Below are 15,341 nucleotides of genomic sequence, written 5' to 3' on the forward strand. Positions count from 1 at the left end.
GGGCCTTGTTGCCTCCTCCATCTTCTTCCTTCAATCATTTCACATACTGCTTCCAGAGGGATTTTTCAAGAAGACAAGTCAGATCCTATCACTTCCATATTAAAATATTCAAAAGCATTCAGTGATTCTCCATTCATTACCAATTGATTGGAATCTGGCCCTTTGGCCCTAATCCACTGCCTAACCTCAACATGCTCATGTCCATGAACACACACACACACACACACACACACACACACAAACACACACCGTACTCCATGCAATACTTTCTCAGTTTCTCCCCAAGCTGCAAATGCTTCTCTCATGCACACACATAATCGATCACTTGCACCGAGAATCCCTCAGTAAATCTTTCCTGTCCTTGCTCCCCTAGCACATGACACTCCACCTTCAGCTCTTCCACAGCATTTCACGCATACTTCATTCAGGGCACTTATGATCTAGCCTCACAGACCATCTATGAGCAGACTGAGCTTCCGTGCTCCTGCACACCCTGTGTGCCCATCTAATATGGATGCCCTACCCTGTGAGATCTTGAGTGTTGGTGACTCCACTTGCCAAAACTCTGTAAGGGCATGGGCCAGGTCTGCCACAGGGTTTGAACAGAAAGTCGGCCTTCCCTAATGGGTGGGGAAGGGAAGGAAAGAAGGAAGGAAGGAAGGAAGGAAGGAAGGAAGGAAGGGAGGGAGGGAGGAAAGGAAAGGAAAGGAAAGGAAAGGAAAGGAAAGGAAAGGAAAGGAAAGGAAAGGAAAGGAAAGGAAAGGAAGGAAAGGAAAGGAAAGGAAAGGAAAGGAAAGGAAAGGAAAGGAAAGGAAAGGAAAGGAAAGGAAAGGAAAGGAAAGGAAAGGAAAGGAAAGGAAAGGAAGGAGTGCAGGTGGTGGCATACCTGGTTGAGCGCACATGCTACAGTGCACAAGAACCCAGCTTAGAGCTTCCGGTCCCCACTTGCAGGGTGGAAGTTTTGAGAGTGGTGCAGCCGTGCTTCAGGTGTCTCTCTGTCTCTTTTCCTCTCTATCTCCCCCATCCTTCTCAATTTCTGGCTGTCTCTATCCTTTAAATAAAGATTAAAAAATAAATAAGTGGAAGGAAAGAAGGAAGGAGGAAGGAAGGGAGGGAGGGAGAGAAGAAGTGAGTGAGTGAGGGAGGGAGGGAGGGAATGGAGGGGTGGGCTGATTCATCCTTGGGCCCATGAGTGCCAGGAGAACAGGCCACCCCCCTTCATCTTTGTATTTTCTCAGTATCTACTACAAGTCACAGCCCAACATGAGTGTTTGGGACATACTTCTGGACTTGTTAAATTGCATTTCTGCATGCTCATTTAGAATCCTGTCAGAAAGCCAGTGTGCTCCCATCCCATCCCCCTTTTTGCTTCCAAATTCTACTCATTATAGTTGTAGTGGTTAAAAAAAAATAGTGGAGTTTGTTGACTGAGTTCTACTGAATATATGTATCACCATGGTTAGCAACCCTTCTGTGCTCCTTATGTCTCTGTGTCTCTATATCCCTGTCTGTCCCTCCCTTCCAGATACAATAACACTTCAACATCCTCGTAGGTGTTTTCAAAGCCATATCTGACTGTCCCCGCAATTATCTCCTGCGATGCCTTTTCATGATTGGCCCTTCATGCTAAAAGATTCAACAGACTTTGTCACTAGAAGGTACCAAAACATGTATAACAAACTTACCACCAAACCATCTATTGTAGGATGAGCTCCCCAGCTAATCCATCTGTGTATTCTCAGCAACTAGGTGCCCACTAATTCCTGGCTGACACAGAATGGTAAACAAGATGGTGGTCAGGGAACTCCTGCCAAATAACTTGATCCTATTGCTCCCATTGCAGAAACATTTGAAAAGTCAAGAATGGTATGCTTCATATTCAAGCCACAAACCTCCACACCTGTAGCTACATAAGGTGCCTGACTTCCATTTCCCACTTAAATTTGTGAGTTGCTTTAAACTAATGGCTTCTGACCCAGTCCATTTCTACCTCCTTCGACAAGACATCTAACTCAAGCATACATCTTCCTACTAAAGCATCAACCTAAATGCATGAAGAATTAATCCTACATAATTAACTTATACAATACTTTAGATTTCTGCTATGCTTCTAAAAGCTGTAATTCTATCCAATTAAAAAAAAAACACCATACATTTTGTCATTTTCCCACATATAATTTATTCTCAGACCACATAACCCAGGAAATAATTATCATTCTAGGCAATATTATGAGAATTGAGCTACAATAAATTTAAGTGTGAGACTTTGTGTGTTTAAAACTGAACCCCTTGCTCAAGTTGGCATGATGGTAAGAGATGGGGGGAACTGAACAGAGAGAGAGATAAGAAGAACAGGAAGCTAAGGCACCTGGGCCAAGAAGAGCAGGAGGAAACCGCCTCCCCATACAGCCCCTCATATATCATTCTTTATAGAAAATGAGATTTTTTAAATTTATTTATTTATTTTAAAATTTTTTATTTATAAAAAGGAAATACTGACAAAAACCACAGGATGAGAGGGGTACAACTCCACACAGTTCCCACCATCAGAACTCTGTATCCCATCCCCTCCCTTGATAGCTTTCCTATTCTTTATCCCTCTGGGAGTATGGACCCAGGATTGTTATGGGGTACAGAAAGTGGAAGGTCTGGCTTCTGTCATTGCTTCCCCACTGAACATGGGCATTGGCAGGTCGATCCATACTCCCAGTCTGTCTCTCTCTTTCCCTAGTGGGTTGGGGCTCTGGGGAAGCTGGGCTCTAGGACACATTGGTGGGGTTGTCTGTCCAGGGTTGTCTGATTGGCATCATGGTAGTATCTGGAACCTAATGGCTGAAAAAAGAGTTAACATATAGGGATTTTTTTTTTTAAAACCTTGCCCTCTCTACACCATAAAAAGCCTATCAATTCACCTCCTTGGGAACTCGATCTAAGCACCAAGTGGCATTGAGAAATGGCCAGCATTGAGGGATAATCTTTCCGTTTCAAAAGGAGGTAGGTGGACGTGAGCCATAATTACTAAAATTACAGCTGGTTTCAGGTCAAAGAACTAAGTATAAAGTGTGGTTCTTGCTGTGATGAGCCAGTTTCCTAATGGCCTTTTTAACCTCCTCCCTGTTCTCCTTCGTATTCCACACTTGCTACCCAGGTCAAGCAACATATCCCCATGTGATGGGAGAAAGGAATTCCAAAGTCATAAAGGCGGGGGAAGTTATCTGGAGGCATCTGTCCTTGATTTCCTTTTCTGTAAACCACTGATACCGAGTTTCCTAGTTCCTTTGACCTAGATTCTCTGCTTCCCGCCATCCACCCCCCAACACACACATACCCGCAGGCCCTTAGTTATACCAACAGTTACATTTGATGTCGGAAACTATAAAGTTTTCTGTTCTCAGCAATTCAAGAATTCAAATATGGGACACACTTTTATTTCTTCAAAACCCATAATTAAATCCAAAACAGACAAGTATAATGCTTTACAGAACTGATAAACCCTTCTATGTCCTTCAGTGCTAGAATCCTTCCTCATAGGCATATCACATTTTACAGAATCATATTTTGAAAAGAAGAAAACAGCACACACTTTCTGAAATGCTTTCAGGTACCAGATCCTGTTTGATCCTCACATCAGCTCTGTGAAACTCGGGCTGGTTTTCATGGCCCCTGTTTTTAGAAAGATAATTGACTTGCCAGAACTCACATTGCTAGTCCAGGGCCGAAGCAGAAAAACTAAGTCTTCTCAAAAGGCTATCCCTTTCCTTCCACCTCAGGAGTGACCGTAGAACTAGGTCATCACTGTTTTTCATTCCCTTGGCCCTTCTGAATTTTGTTCTCATCTCTAGGATTTTAACTCCACCCACTTCCCACTATCTCAGAAATCCCAACCTCCCTCCTTGGCTCAAACTCACATCTCCAGCTCCTCACAGAGCTCTTCTTCCTAGGCAGTCCCAGGAGCAACTTGGAATCACCCTTGGGCAATCTGAACTCCATGAGTTTTTCCTCAGCCCCATCCTGCTCCTGTACTTTCTATTTTAGTGAAGGCATCACCACCTGTTCAGGAATCCCAAGTCATCCCAAAATCACCCTTTCCCTCAGCTCCTGAGAACTATCATGAAATCCTACCTATCTTTGCTTCCTGAACTTCTTCAGAATATATCTCCACGTCATCCCTTGACTGAATGGCTACGCTTGTCTTTCTACAGCTTCCCCTCTTTCTGACTCTTACCCTACCACCCATCTTCACACTCTGACACAGCTCTCTTTTTTAAAACTCCAGTTCTTTTTTTTTAATGTGATGCCAAGATCTTGTGGATTCACTTTAGTGCTAAGCCACCCCCCAAGCCCAATTTGATTTTATTAGAGACAGAGTGTGAGACAGAACAAAGCATCACTCCATAATGCATGGAATTCCACTCACCTCTGCCGTTATGTTCTCAGATGGTCCCTGGTATCAAACCCAGAACCTTATCCATAGAAAGCAGGCACTTTCCCTGCTGAGCTACCTCCCTTGTCCCCATAACTCTAATTCTCACTGTGATCCCCTTGCTTAAAATATTTTAATGGCTCTCCATAAATTTCAAGATAAAAATCCAAAGTTTGTTTTGTATTGCTTTTTTTTTTTTTTTTTTAAATACCAGAGCACTGCTTATGGTGATGTATGGAACTGAATCTGGGAATTCAGAGCCTCAGGCATGAGGCTTTCTTTGCATAACCATTATTCTATCTACCCCCATCCCCAAGTTGTTTTTTTGTTTTGTTTTGTTTTGTTTTTCTTTAAACATAGGCTGCAAGTTCTTATACCTCTAGTTTCCTTCTCTTATTCTGGGATCACAATCTAAATTCCTAGGGTGGGGGAAATAATGGTAATGCAAAAATATTCTCATGCCCCAAGGCTCCTGGGTCTCAAATTCATTCCTCCACAACCACCATCACCGTGACTGAAAGCTGAGCTGAGCTGTGCTGTTTCAAGAAAGGAAGGAAGGAAGGGAGGAAGGAAAGAAGGAAGGAGGAGATAATGGGGCTGGTAGTGGCACCCCTGGCTGAGTGTACATATTAAGGACCAGGGTTCAAAGCCCCAGTCCCCACCTGCAGGGGAGAAGCTTTATGAACAGTGAAGCATTGTTGCAGACAGCTTTCTGTCTCTCTCTCTCTCTATCTCCCCCTTCCCTCTCTAGTTTTCTCTGTTGCTATTAAATTAATTTTTAATATTTATTTATTTATTTATTCCCTTGTGTTGTCCTTGTTGTTGTAGTTATTTTTGTTGTCACTGTTGGTTAGATAGGACAGAAATGGAGAGAGGAGGGGAAGACAGATGGGGAGAGAAAGATAGACACCTGCACACCTGCTTCACCGGCTGTGAAGCGACTCCGAACCAGGATCTTTACTCCGGTCCTTGTGCTTTGCGCCACATGTGCTTAACCTGCTGTGCTACAGCCTGAATCCCATTAAATTAATTTTTAAAGTAGAGTTTAATTCCCAGAATGCACTGGGCTGTCTCTGATCCTAAAGCCCTTCAACTCTGAAGTGCTTGCTGTCTGGGCAACTCCTTTTACACCTGGGCAACCCAGATGGCCTCTCTTCTAGGGAACCTTCCCTGTCCATCTCTTGGTTTCCCTTTATCACTATCCATCTATCAGTTAAGAAATTTTCCATCACAGAAAAAGAAACTTAACAATAATGAAGATTTATTGTTTCTCATACAAAGTCTGTAAGTAAGAAAGCTTCTGGATGGCAAATCTGGTGACTCAATGACTTCATCAAGGTTCCTTCTCTCTCTGAGGTTCTTTCTTGCTCTGCCATCCACCTTTTGAATTAGTCTTCTGGTCTAGTCCATGGACTTTAGGAGAAAAATAGAAACAGTCTCAGTGGAGGGCTGGAAGGGGTAGAAGAGAAGGCAAATGTTTGTCTTGAATGGTGAAACTTGATTTCTGAAATAACCAGAAGCCACATAGAGCCAAGTCAGATAAGTCATATGAGTAAACAAGGTGGACGATAACATCTGGGCCACATTTATGGTAGCACCATACAGAAAGTGTCTGAACTTATGGTTTTGCCTGTGATCTGGTTCTAAAAGCAAGCTAAACTGAAAGCATTCCAATTCCCTAGAGTTACATCCAAACTGTGAAGCACATGAAGTGTGAACACAGAGTTACTATTTCAAAGCCAGTCCCACTTGGGTGTTTAACTTAATCTGCTTGTTAAAAAAAAAAGAAAAAAGAGTAGAAGGAGGAAGAGCAGAAGAAGGGTGAGAAGACAGGAGAGGAGGAGGAGGAATTAAACTTTGGGGGAGATGTCTGGATTACCTGGTAGAGAAGAAAAAACCGTGGAGTCGCCTCTCTTGTCTTCCCACCATGCACCCAGGAGAGGATCTTAAGTGTTAAGAACTAGGACAAGTAAATTTCTAAATTAAAAAGAGAAAAGTGTTTGGAGATGTCCCTGAGTGCTGAATCTGAGAGGCCAAGCCATGGTGGGGTCACATGAGCACAAATGAACAGAAATAGCTTGAGGTCAAGAGAAGTCACACTCCAAAGATAAGCCTGCTGCTCCTGGACCTGAGCAGCTGTGTAGCTCTTTATTTTCCTTATTTTTCTCTAAACCCAAAAGGGCAAAATTTTTTTTGCCCTAAATCTCTTTCTGATGATACTTAATGTCATCTCCATAACATCTACCATTCATTCTTGTCCATGTAGATCTTAAGTAACCAAGAGGAGTGGTTCAAGGCGGAACTACGAAGCCAAGAAGGTTACGTGCCCAAGAATTTTATAGACATCCAGTTCCCTGAGTAAGTATTTCCAGCCTGCCTGCTAAGCTGGGCTACACACACATTCTCTCTCTCTCTCTCTCTCTCTCTCTCTCTCTCCCTCCCTCTCCCTCCCTGTCCCTCTCCCTCTCCCTCCCTCCCTCTTTCTTTTTCGGTTGTCACTAAAATTATCCAGACACTGTCAGAAATGGTTGTCTCTGGAGAGGGAGCCGCACAGCTGAAGGCCAGTGGTGGGAGGGAGATTTTCATTTTACTGTATTGCCTTTTGCATGTATACCATGTGCACGTATGGCCTATTTTAAGTTTATAAACTAAAATCATCTGTAATTGCAATCACAGGGTTTCCAGGAATTCCAATGCCCCTTTCCAAGAGCTGCTGCTTCAAGACACTTCTCCACTGTCTCCCACCCTACCTTCTATCCTAACTAGGTACCCCAAATAACTCTCAGCCCTTAAGGGGGGTAGGGGAGTGGGCAGAGGGGCAAGAAAGGAAGGATATTCTTGGCCTTCCTTAAACCATGCTCACGCCCATGAGAAAGTCAGTGGAGAAAATGGGGGAATTCCCTTCATAAAGAGGAAATGAAAATTTGAGATTGACTCTTGTCTGTCTCAAGAATTGACCACAAGGGTTAGATAGGAATCTAATCTCTGAGAGCCAGAATGTAGCCCAACCAGCAAGAGAGTGTTAGCAAACCCAAGTAGTGAGGTGCAGCTGCAACACTCACCATGAACCTATATGACCTCTGTCCTCAGCTGGGTCCTATATGCTGCCTCATGATATTCCAGACGAATACTTTCGCTGGGTCCTCACACTTCCAGCTCCACCCAGCTGCACTCTTGCTGATGACCTCACTTCCAGGTTCACTGGGACAATGGAAGCCACCAGAAAAACCCCTCTATGCCACCCCCAGCCTGACTCATTGCACCCACCCACCTCCTGTAACTGTGCTCAGATGCTCTGCCTTTCCTGCAGCTGTTTAGAAAGAACTGTCTGTGCTTCTTGCAGAAATTCTCCCCCTCGCTCCCATATAACTTGCTCTCCCTCTCTGCCAGATCATTCCAATCAGCAAACAAAGATGTTGCAATGGCTTCCACCTTGCCAAAGCAAGACAGGTAAACCCTTCATCCCAGCTCCCTTCCAGCTACCACTGTTCTCCTACAGCCTGAGCTCTGCTCTCTCTAGAACCCTTTGAATACTTTCAAAACCCTTTTCATCAAGATCAGAGGGGACCATGGCTTCCCAGTCACTTCCCCCTCAGCAAGGCTTCATGTGAGGGATCTTTCTCTTCTGGTGAAACACATCCATTTAGCTTCCAGGATGCCCTTCTTCCTGCTTCTCTCCCTTCCCAGGCTGCTCCTGCGCAGTCCCTTTGCAGGTTCCTCCTTATCCTCCCAATCTGCTTTAGGTTTAGAATACCTCCTCCCAGGAGTCGGGCAGTAGTGCAGAGAGTTAAGTGCAGGTGGCATAAAGTGCAAGGACTGGCGTAAAGATCCCGGTTCGAGCCCCCAGCTCCCCACCTGCAGGGGAGTCACTTCACAGGCAGTGAAGCAGGTCTGCAGGTGTCTATCTTCCTCACCCCCTCTGTCTTCCCCTCCTCTTTCCATTTCTCTCTGTCTTATCCAACAATGACATCAATAACAACAACAATAAAACAAGGGCAACAAAAGAGAATAAATAAGTAAGTAAGTAAGTAAGTAAGTAAGTAAATAAATAAATAAATAAAATACCTCCTCCCAGTAAGGCCCTTCCATCACCTTCGAATCACTTCCCCACTTTCCAGCCCTCCTGTTTTCATTTTCTCCTCAGCACTAATCGTCATTCGACATGTGTTTTACTGTTTTCCTCCCCTAGCCCAACCCCCACATGGCCCCACTAAAATGTAAATTCCAAGAGGCTAGAGATTACTGTCAATTTTGCTCACCAAAAAATCCCCAGAGCACAGAAAAGAATCTAGCACATAGTAAATGTGCTTAATTAAAGCGAATGAATGAATGAATGAATGAATGAATGAATGAATGAATGAATGAATAGTTTAGTAATGGCATCTTATAATGAAGCCCTGACCCATTCCTTTCCCCACCCCATAGCATTACCTACACAGGGCAGTGATGCTGTGATCTCTTATCCAGATCCATGGGCTGTATGGTAAATCCTCCGGTACTGTCCCTAGTCAGCAGCTGTAGGAAACCCTCAGTGCAGGGCTAGGTTTCCCCTGCAGTTCCAGGTGCAGAAGAAAGCCATCCCTCTGCCATTCCTGCCTGGAGTTCAGGTGCTCAGGAAGCTCAGAACAGCTCACAAATCCAGTGCCATGGTCACTGACTTTCATAAAGGGCCATGCAGGTAAGCCTTCCAGTGCTAGCAACTATGGCAGCTCCCTCTAAACAATGGGACACAGACCCACCCACAGTGGACTGTGAAGTGATTACAAACACTCATTTCACTTTCCTTTGCATGGAAGTGGTGTCTGGCCTCCTGCCCTGAGCCTGAAGCCACTATTTTCTTGCCCTTGAGGACTTGCTTGGCCTTCTCCTCTCTTGCCACACAGCAACTCTTCCAGAGACTGCCCCCTGCTGCTCCCCTGGAAGTGCAGGTCCTCTGATGTGTGTGTGTGTGTGTGTGTGTGTGTGTGTGTGTGTGTGTGTGTGTGTGTCCAAAATAAAAATGAGTTTCCAGTCTGGATTTTCAGGGGAGGGCTCAGGAACCAGCAATGTAAACTCTGCTTTCTGACTGTTGTGAGTCTCACTTTCTCTTTTCCAGGTGTGTGTTATATGGCTGGGTGCCTGGCGCATCACAACACCCAGTCAGCAGAACTCTGGCCCACTGGGTCTCACCTCAGGGCAAGCACCCAAAGCCCTGCCCACCCCAGGCAGTCATGTCAATTTCTGGAGCTATCCCTTCCCACCTGCTCCTGGGGTTCCTTCCTAGTGACACTCCCACAGAGCTGCCAGCAGGAGCCATTTCCGCAGAGTTACTCCCACACTCTCCCATTTTGGTGCAGTTGCATTACCACAAATCAGGTTCTCCAAGCTGGAGAGAGATTTCTCCTGGAGGCAAGGAATGAAGTGGGTGCTTCAAGGGGAAGATGTACTCATCGTGGCTGCAAATTTTTGTTTTCTTTCAAAAGCACCAACTCCCCTAATATCTCGCTGCTCTCTGTCAAACCAAGTCCCCTGTCCCTTTATGTTACCTCTCCTTCACCATCCCCCTCCTATCTACTGGCATCTGATTAAGATCCTCTGGTTTTATCTCATCCAACCAATAGATGGTTTCATGAAGGCCTCTCACGACACCAAGCAGAAAACTTACTCATGGGCAAGGAGATTGGTTTCTTCATCATCCGGGCCAGCCAGAGCTCCCCAGGAGACTTCTCCATTTCTGTCAGGTACTCATCATCCTCATCAGCCCCCTGACCCAGACCGTTGAAGCCATGAGGTGACCTTCTGAGCATGACCTAATGATCTGGAGTGTGGTAGCCACAAGGCCTAGGCAATATAGCAGTTGTGATGCCATGTGTTTTCTTTCTGTGCACAACTCCTTAGTACACTGGCATCTGGCCAAAATTGTGTGTATATTCATCTCCGTCCTCCTCTAGCCCAAGTACTTCTAGGAGGATAGGACTTTTTATTTACTGTATCAACATGCTTTTAATAGCACCTTGTATCCAGTAGGTGGACAAAGAGTATTCGTGGAAGGAAAGAAAGAGAGAAGGAAGGGAAGCACCCACCTAGGGATCTAAATCTTAACCTCCCTCTGCTGATGGAAGTATGAGGAAAGGCCAGAGTAAAAACTTTTTTTTTTAATAATTTTTTTTGCCTCCAGGGTTATTGCTGGGGCTCAGTGCCTGCACCATGAATCCACTGCTCCTGGAGGCCATTTCCCCCCCTTTTGTTGCTCTTGTTGTTGTAGCCTTGTTGTGGTTATTATTGTTATTGTTGATGTCATTAATTGTTGGATAGGGTAGAGAGAAATGGAGAGAAGAGGGGAAGACAAGAGAGGGGGAGAGAAAGACAGACACCTGCAGACCTGCTTCACCGCCTGTGAAGTGACTCCCCTGCAGGTGGGGAGCGGGGGGGGGGGGGGGGGGGCTCGAATCGGAATCCTTACGGGTTCCTGCGCTTTGCACCACCTGCTCGTAACCAGCTGTGCTACTGACCAACTCCCCAGAGTAAAAATCTTACGTTGTTGCTACAGGGCATTTATGCGGATATAGTTACGTGCTCCAAAAGAAAAGCTACCTCTACGCATTACCACAAAAGGGTTAGTGGAGAGGTGCAGGTGGGAGGGGGCTGTAACAGCAAAATCTTACTGATTTGATATGCATATGCAGCACCCAGGAGGAAGTGACTCAGTTCAGGCAGAAACATGACACAGCCCCAGGCTCACAAGTCCTAAGTCTGAGCAAACTGCATGTGGTCAGCGTATCAGGGATTGCAAGTCATGTAGCAGCCTTGTGACCACATGTGAAAGTGCAAGAAATAATGCCGGTAGCTGTTGAGGAGGCATGCCCAGCTGGATGGTAAAACCTCACTGTCAAGCTAAGTGACAGGAAACGTAGGTCTCGATTTCTGAATATATTTTGAAAGGCATGCACCCTGAGTGTACTAAGTACCTAAGTCCACTTGCAGGTAAGGAACCGAGGCTGTTTTACTACTTAGGAAGAATGAGTATTTTTAAAGTCGTTTTTAAAAATACGTTGCTTATTTACTGGATAGAGACAGAGAGAAATTGAAAGAGAGGAGGCACATAGAGGGGGAGAGAGAAGCAGACATGCCTGCTGTGCTGCTTCACTGCTTTTGAAGCTTCCTCCCAGAAGGTAGAGACTGTGGGCTTAAATCTGGTTCCTTGTGAAGTACGACATACACTCTCAACTGGGTGCAACCCCACCCCACCCCAGGAGTGGATATTCTTAAGGAATAGAGAGGAAGCACTTAAAGTAATCAGTCTGGCTTTTGTATGCACATGTGTTGCTAGAGGGCTCAAACATAGCTTGGTCTCTGGTGTCTTACAATCTCACACAAACTCTGAATTTCCTAAACTAAAACATTCTGCTTCAAAGCTTTGGCGATGGTAAATTTTAGCTTATGTCAGTACTGCATATCACAAATTCTAAATATGCTAGGTCTTAATTAATGAAATGCTGCTCCATTAATACGTCTTATAAGTCAAGTCTGTTTCTCAAGAACCCTGACTATAGACTAGAACAAGCAAATGTTTAGACTGAAGAGCATCTCATGGTGCCTTCAGTGTGCATGATGCAGATTCTGGCTGTTTTCACTTAAGAACTGTGGCTTATAGCTCCTTGGCTGAAGTTAATTCAACAAAGCAGTCAACCTTGACTCCTGCCAAAGTCTTCCCCTGCTATTAAGACTATGCAGCTTCTCATTATGGTGATTATTACCTTAGTCATTATTACGCCTTCTGTAGAAATGTCATATAATATATTCCAAAGCAACATCATTTTTTACTTTTTTATACATCTGCTTTCTGTCATGGGCACAGATAATTAAGAGCTAATTGTAATTCTCTCACTTAGCATTTGTTAAGAGTCAGAAAAACCAGACTTCAGAGTCTAAGAGCCCTGAGTTTCACCCTTTTTTCTCTGCCCACTTGGGACCTAAGACGATAGTTGAGCCACACTTTCTCCATAGACCCAGGTGACCAGCAGTAGCCCTGGTATCTATCATCACAAGTATGAAAATGAAAGAGTTAATATTTTGCACTCTGAGTTAGTTTAAGAAGGGTGGATGAATAATTGTAATATCACAAGAACCTTCCCTCCTCCTCAGCCAGATGTGGGAAGTGATAACTATGAGTTAATCCATGTGGTCATGGTGTGAAGAGGAGGGAAAAAAGAGTACTTGTTAGCGGTCAAACCTAGAAGAGAACTGTGCAGTGTTGCGAAAAGTTGGTTACTACCCCCATCCTCAAAGCAGACATCATCATGTGGGGTCATCTGGCTACCAGCAAAGCTCAGCCTGTAGGAGGAGACCAAAGATCGGGATCCCTGTCCCTGGAGGTTGGGCAGTGGAGAGTTGGTGCACCCACTTAAGCAGACACATTGCCATGCACAAGGACTCAAGTTCTAGCCCCTGATCCCCACCTATATGAGCAATGAAACAAGTATTGCAGGTGACTCTCTCTATCTCACTATCCCTCTCAATTTATCTCTGTCCTATCAAATGAAGGGGGGGGAATTCCTATCCCTTACTGAATATAGACCACTAAATCCATCCCTACCCCCCCCCAAAAAAAAACCTCCATTAATCTTTAAGGATGTCTTTACTCTCAAAATATTGTTGAATTCCTGATCTTTCTGCTAGATCAGACAATCATCAACACCAATTTATATTTAGATATGAATGTACATCTGTTTGACAGATGAACTTAACATCCAAAAATGAGACTGAGCCTATTAGCAAAAGCCCAACCCTCCCTCTAATTTCTTTAGCCCTGGTACAAATGTGCTGTCTACCACTTGTGATTCAAGACTGATAGCAAAAGATATTCATCTAGAAGTTACTGGGGGACTGGGTGGTGGTGCAGGGGAAAAGCTTCAAGAGTGGTGAGGCAGGGCTGTGGGTCTCTCTCTCCCTCTCTATCTCACCTTCCCTCTTGAATTTTCCTCTGTCTATATCTGATAAGTAATAAAAATAAATAAAATGCCTTTCAAAAACAAATAAGAGAATTTAATACATATGCCATTTATGATAGATCTAGCTCAGTAGATTGAACTCAGAGGCCAGGGCCTCAGTTCTGCCTCTCTCCCACAATGAACTTGACTGGGGGGAGGGGGGGGCTGGGCGGTAGGTAGCTTAGCAGGTTAAGCGCACATGGCACAGTGAACTTGACCAAGCCTCTATACCTCTTTTTATTTTATTTATTTATTTATTTTTATTTTTTATTTATTGGATAGAGACAGTCAGAAATTGAGAGGAGGGGGAGATAGACACCTGCAGCCCTGCTTCACCACTCGCAAAGCTTTCGCTCTGCAGGTGGGGACTGGGGTCTTGAACCTGGGTCCTTGTGCACTATAATATGTGCACTTAACCAGGTGCACCACCACCCAGCCCCTCCTCTCTACCTCTCTGAGCCTTTGTGCACTCACCTGCAACACGGAGAAGTAAGTCCAAAGAATCTCTGACATTCTCTCCAATTAGAACTCCACAATTATTTTTTTTATATTTATTTTATTTATTTATTCCCTTTCATTACCCTTGTTGTTTTACTGTTGTAGTTATTGTTGTTGTCGTTGTTGTTGGATAGAACAGAGAGAAATGGAGAGAGGAGGGGAAGACAGAGGGGGAGAGAATGACACCTGCAGACCTGCTTCACCGCCTGTGAAGTGACTCCCCTGCAGGTGGGGAGCTGGGGCTCGAACCGGGATCCTTTCGCCGGTCCTTGTGCTTTGCATGGTGCCACCTGCGCTTAACCCACTGCGCTACAGCCCAACTCCCTAGAACTCCACAATTCTATATAACATCCCTCTCAGACCTCAAGGTACTTTGTAACTTCATATATGCAAAACAGAAACCAAGACCAAGATAGTGTAAAAAACAAAGCATGACCAATTTCTCAGGTTGTTTCTTATCATCTAGAGCTTATTCGTAGGCTTCAAGGAGCTACTTCTGAGTACTTCTGACAACAGAAAGATAACAAGACTATAGAGGCCACCAGAAAAAAAAAAATTCCTCTACTTCACCCCATCTGAGATTTGGCAGAGGCCGAGGAACTCAAGTGTTGGTAGATTTCAAATAAACATTATGAAAAAGCTCTTTACCTCTTTAGTCTTTAAGCACTCAGAACATTTTTTTTCCTTGAAAAAGTTGGCTTCTATATGAGGAAGCAGATTACCCTCTGTTGTCATAGAAATTTCCTCTAATATAGCCTTTGCCCTGAACAGTTCTTCTCATAATGATTGGAACAGTATGCAGGCCAGTGGTGGGGGAATCCATCCATAGCTCCATCTTCTGCCCAAACCAAACGTATCATCCTTGGGGGGGGGGGGGGACTGTCAACATGACACACAATTTGGATTTACCTTGATCTCTAGGCATGAGGATGATGTTCAGCACTTCAAAGTCATGAGAGACAACAAGGGGAATTATTTCCTGTGGACAGAAAAGTTTCCATCCTTAAATAAGTTGGTGGACTTCTACAGGACGACATCTATCTCCAAACAGAAGCAGATCTTCCTGAGGGACAGGACCCGAGAAGACCAGGTATGCTTCCAGTCCCAAGTAGCCCCAGTCCAGAGATGTTAGGCCTTGGGGTGTACGTGAAGCAGCAAGACCCTGCATTTGATGCGCAGGTCTGCTGATCTTTCTGAAAAGTAAAACAGTTCTAAAATTGGAGCTCAGTTTAAATCCTAGTTTACTTCTTCCTGGCTATGTGCCTTTGGGAAGTTCTCCAATCCCTAAAATTGTCTGAGAACAGGGCTGGGTGGTGGCAGACCAGCTGAGCACACACATTACCATGATCAAGGACCTGAGTTCAAGCCCTTGCTCCTTACCTGCAGTGAGGAATGCTTCATAACTGGTGAAGCAGGTCTGGTCTGTAAGTGTCTATCTTTCTCTCTCTTTC

General features: G+C 44.6%; 1 protein-coding gene across 3 annotated transcripts in view; it reads left to right on the forward strand.

The window, feature by feature from the left end:
* Positions 1-15,341, forward strand: part of GRAP2 (GRB2 related adaptor protein 2) — a 77,112-nt gene that overhangs the window by 54,627 nt on the left and 7,144 nt on the right. For all 3 annotated transcript variants that reach the window (XM_060189004.1, XM_007519293.2, XM_060189005.1), the window contains 3 exons: positions 6,690-6,781; positions 10,024-10,143; positions 14,812-14,980. In XM_060189004.1, the coding sequence (XP_060044987.1) occupies positions 6,690-6,781; positions 10,024-10,143; positions 14,812-14,980 (381 nt within the window). The remainder of the gene's footprint in view (positions 1-6,689; positions 6,782-10,023; positions 10,144-14,811; positions 14,981-15,341) is intronic.

Source organism: Erinaceus europaeus, chromosome 4, assembly GCF_950295315.1.
Source record: "Erinaceus europaeus chromosome 4, mEriEur2.1, whole genome shotgun sequence".
NCBI lineage: Eukaryota > Metazoa > Chordata > Mammalia > Eulipotyphla > Erinaceidae > Erinaceus > Erinaceus europaeus.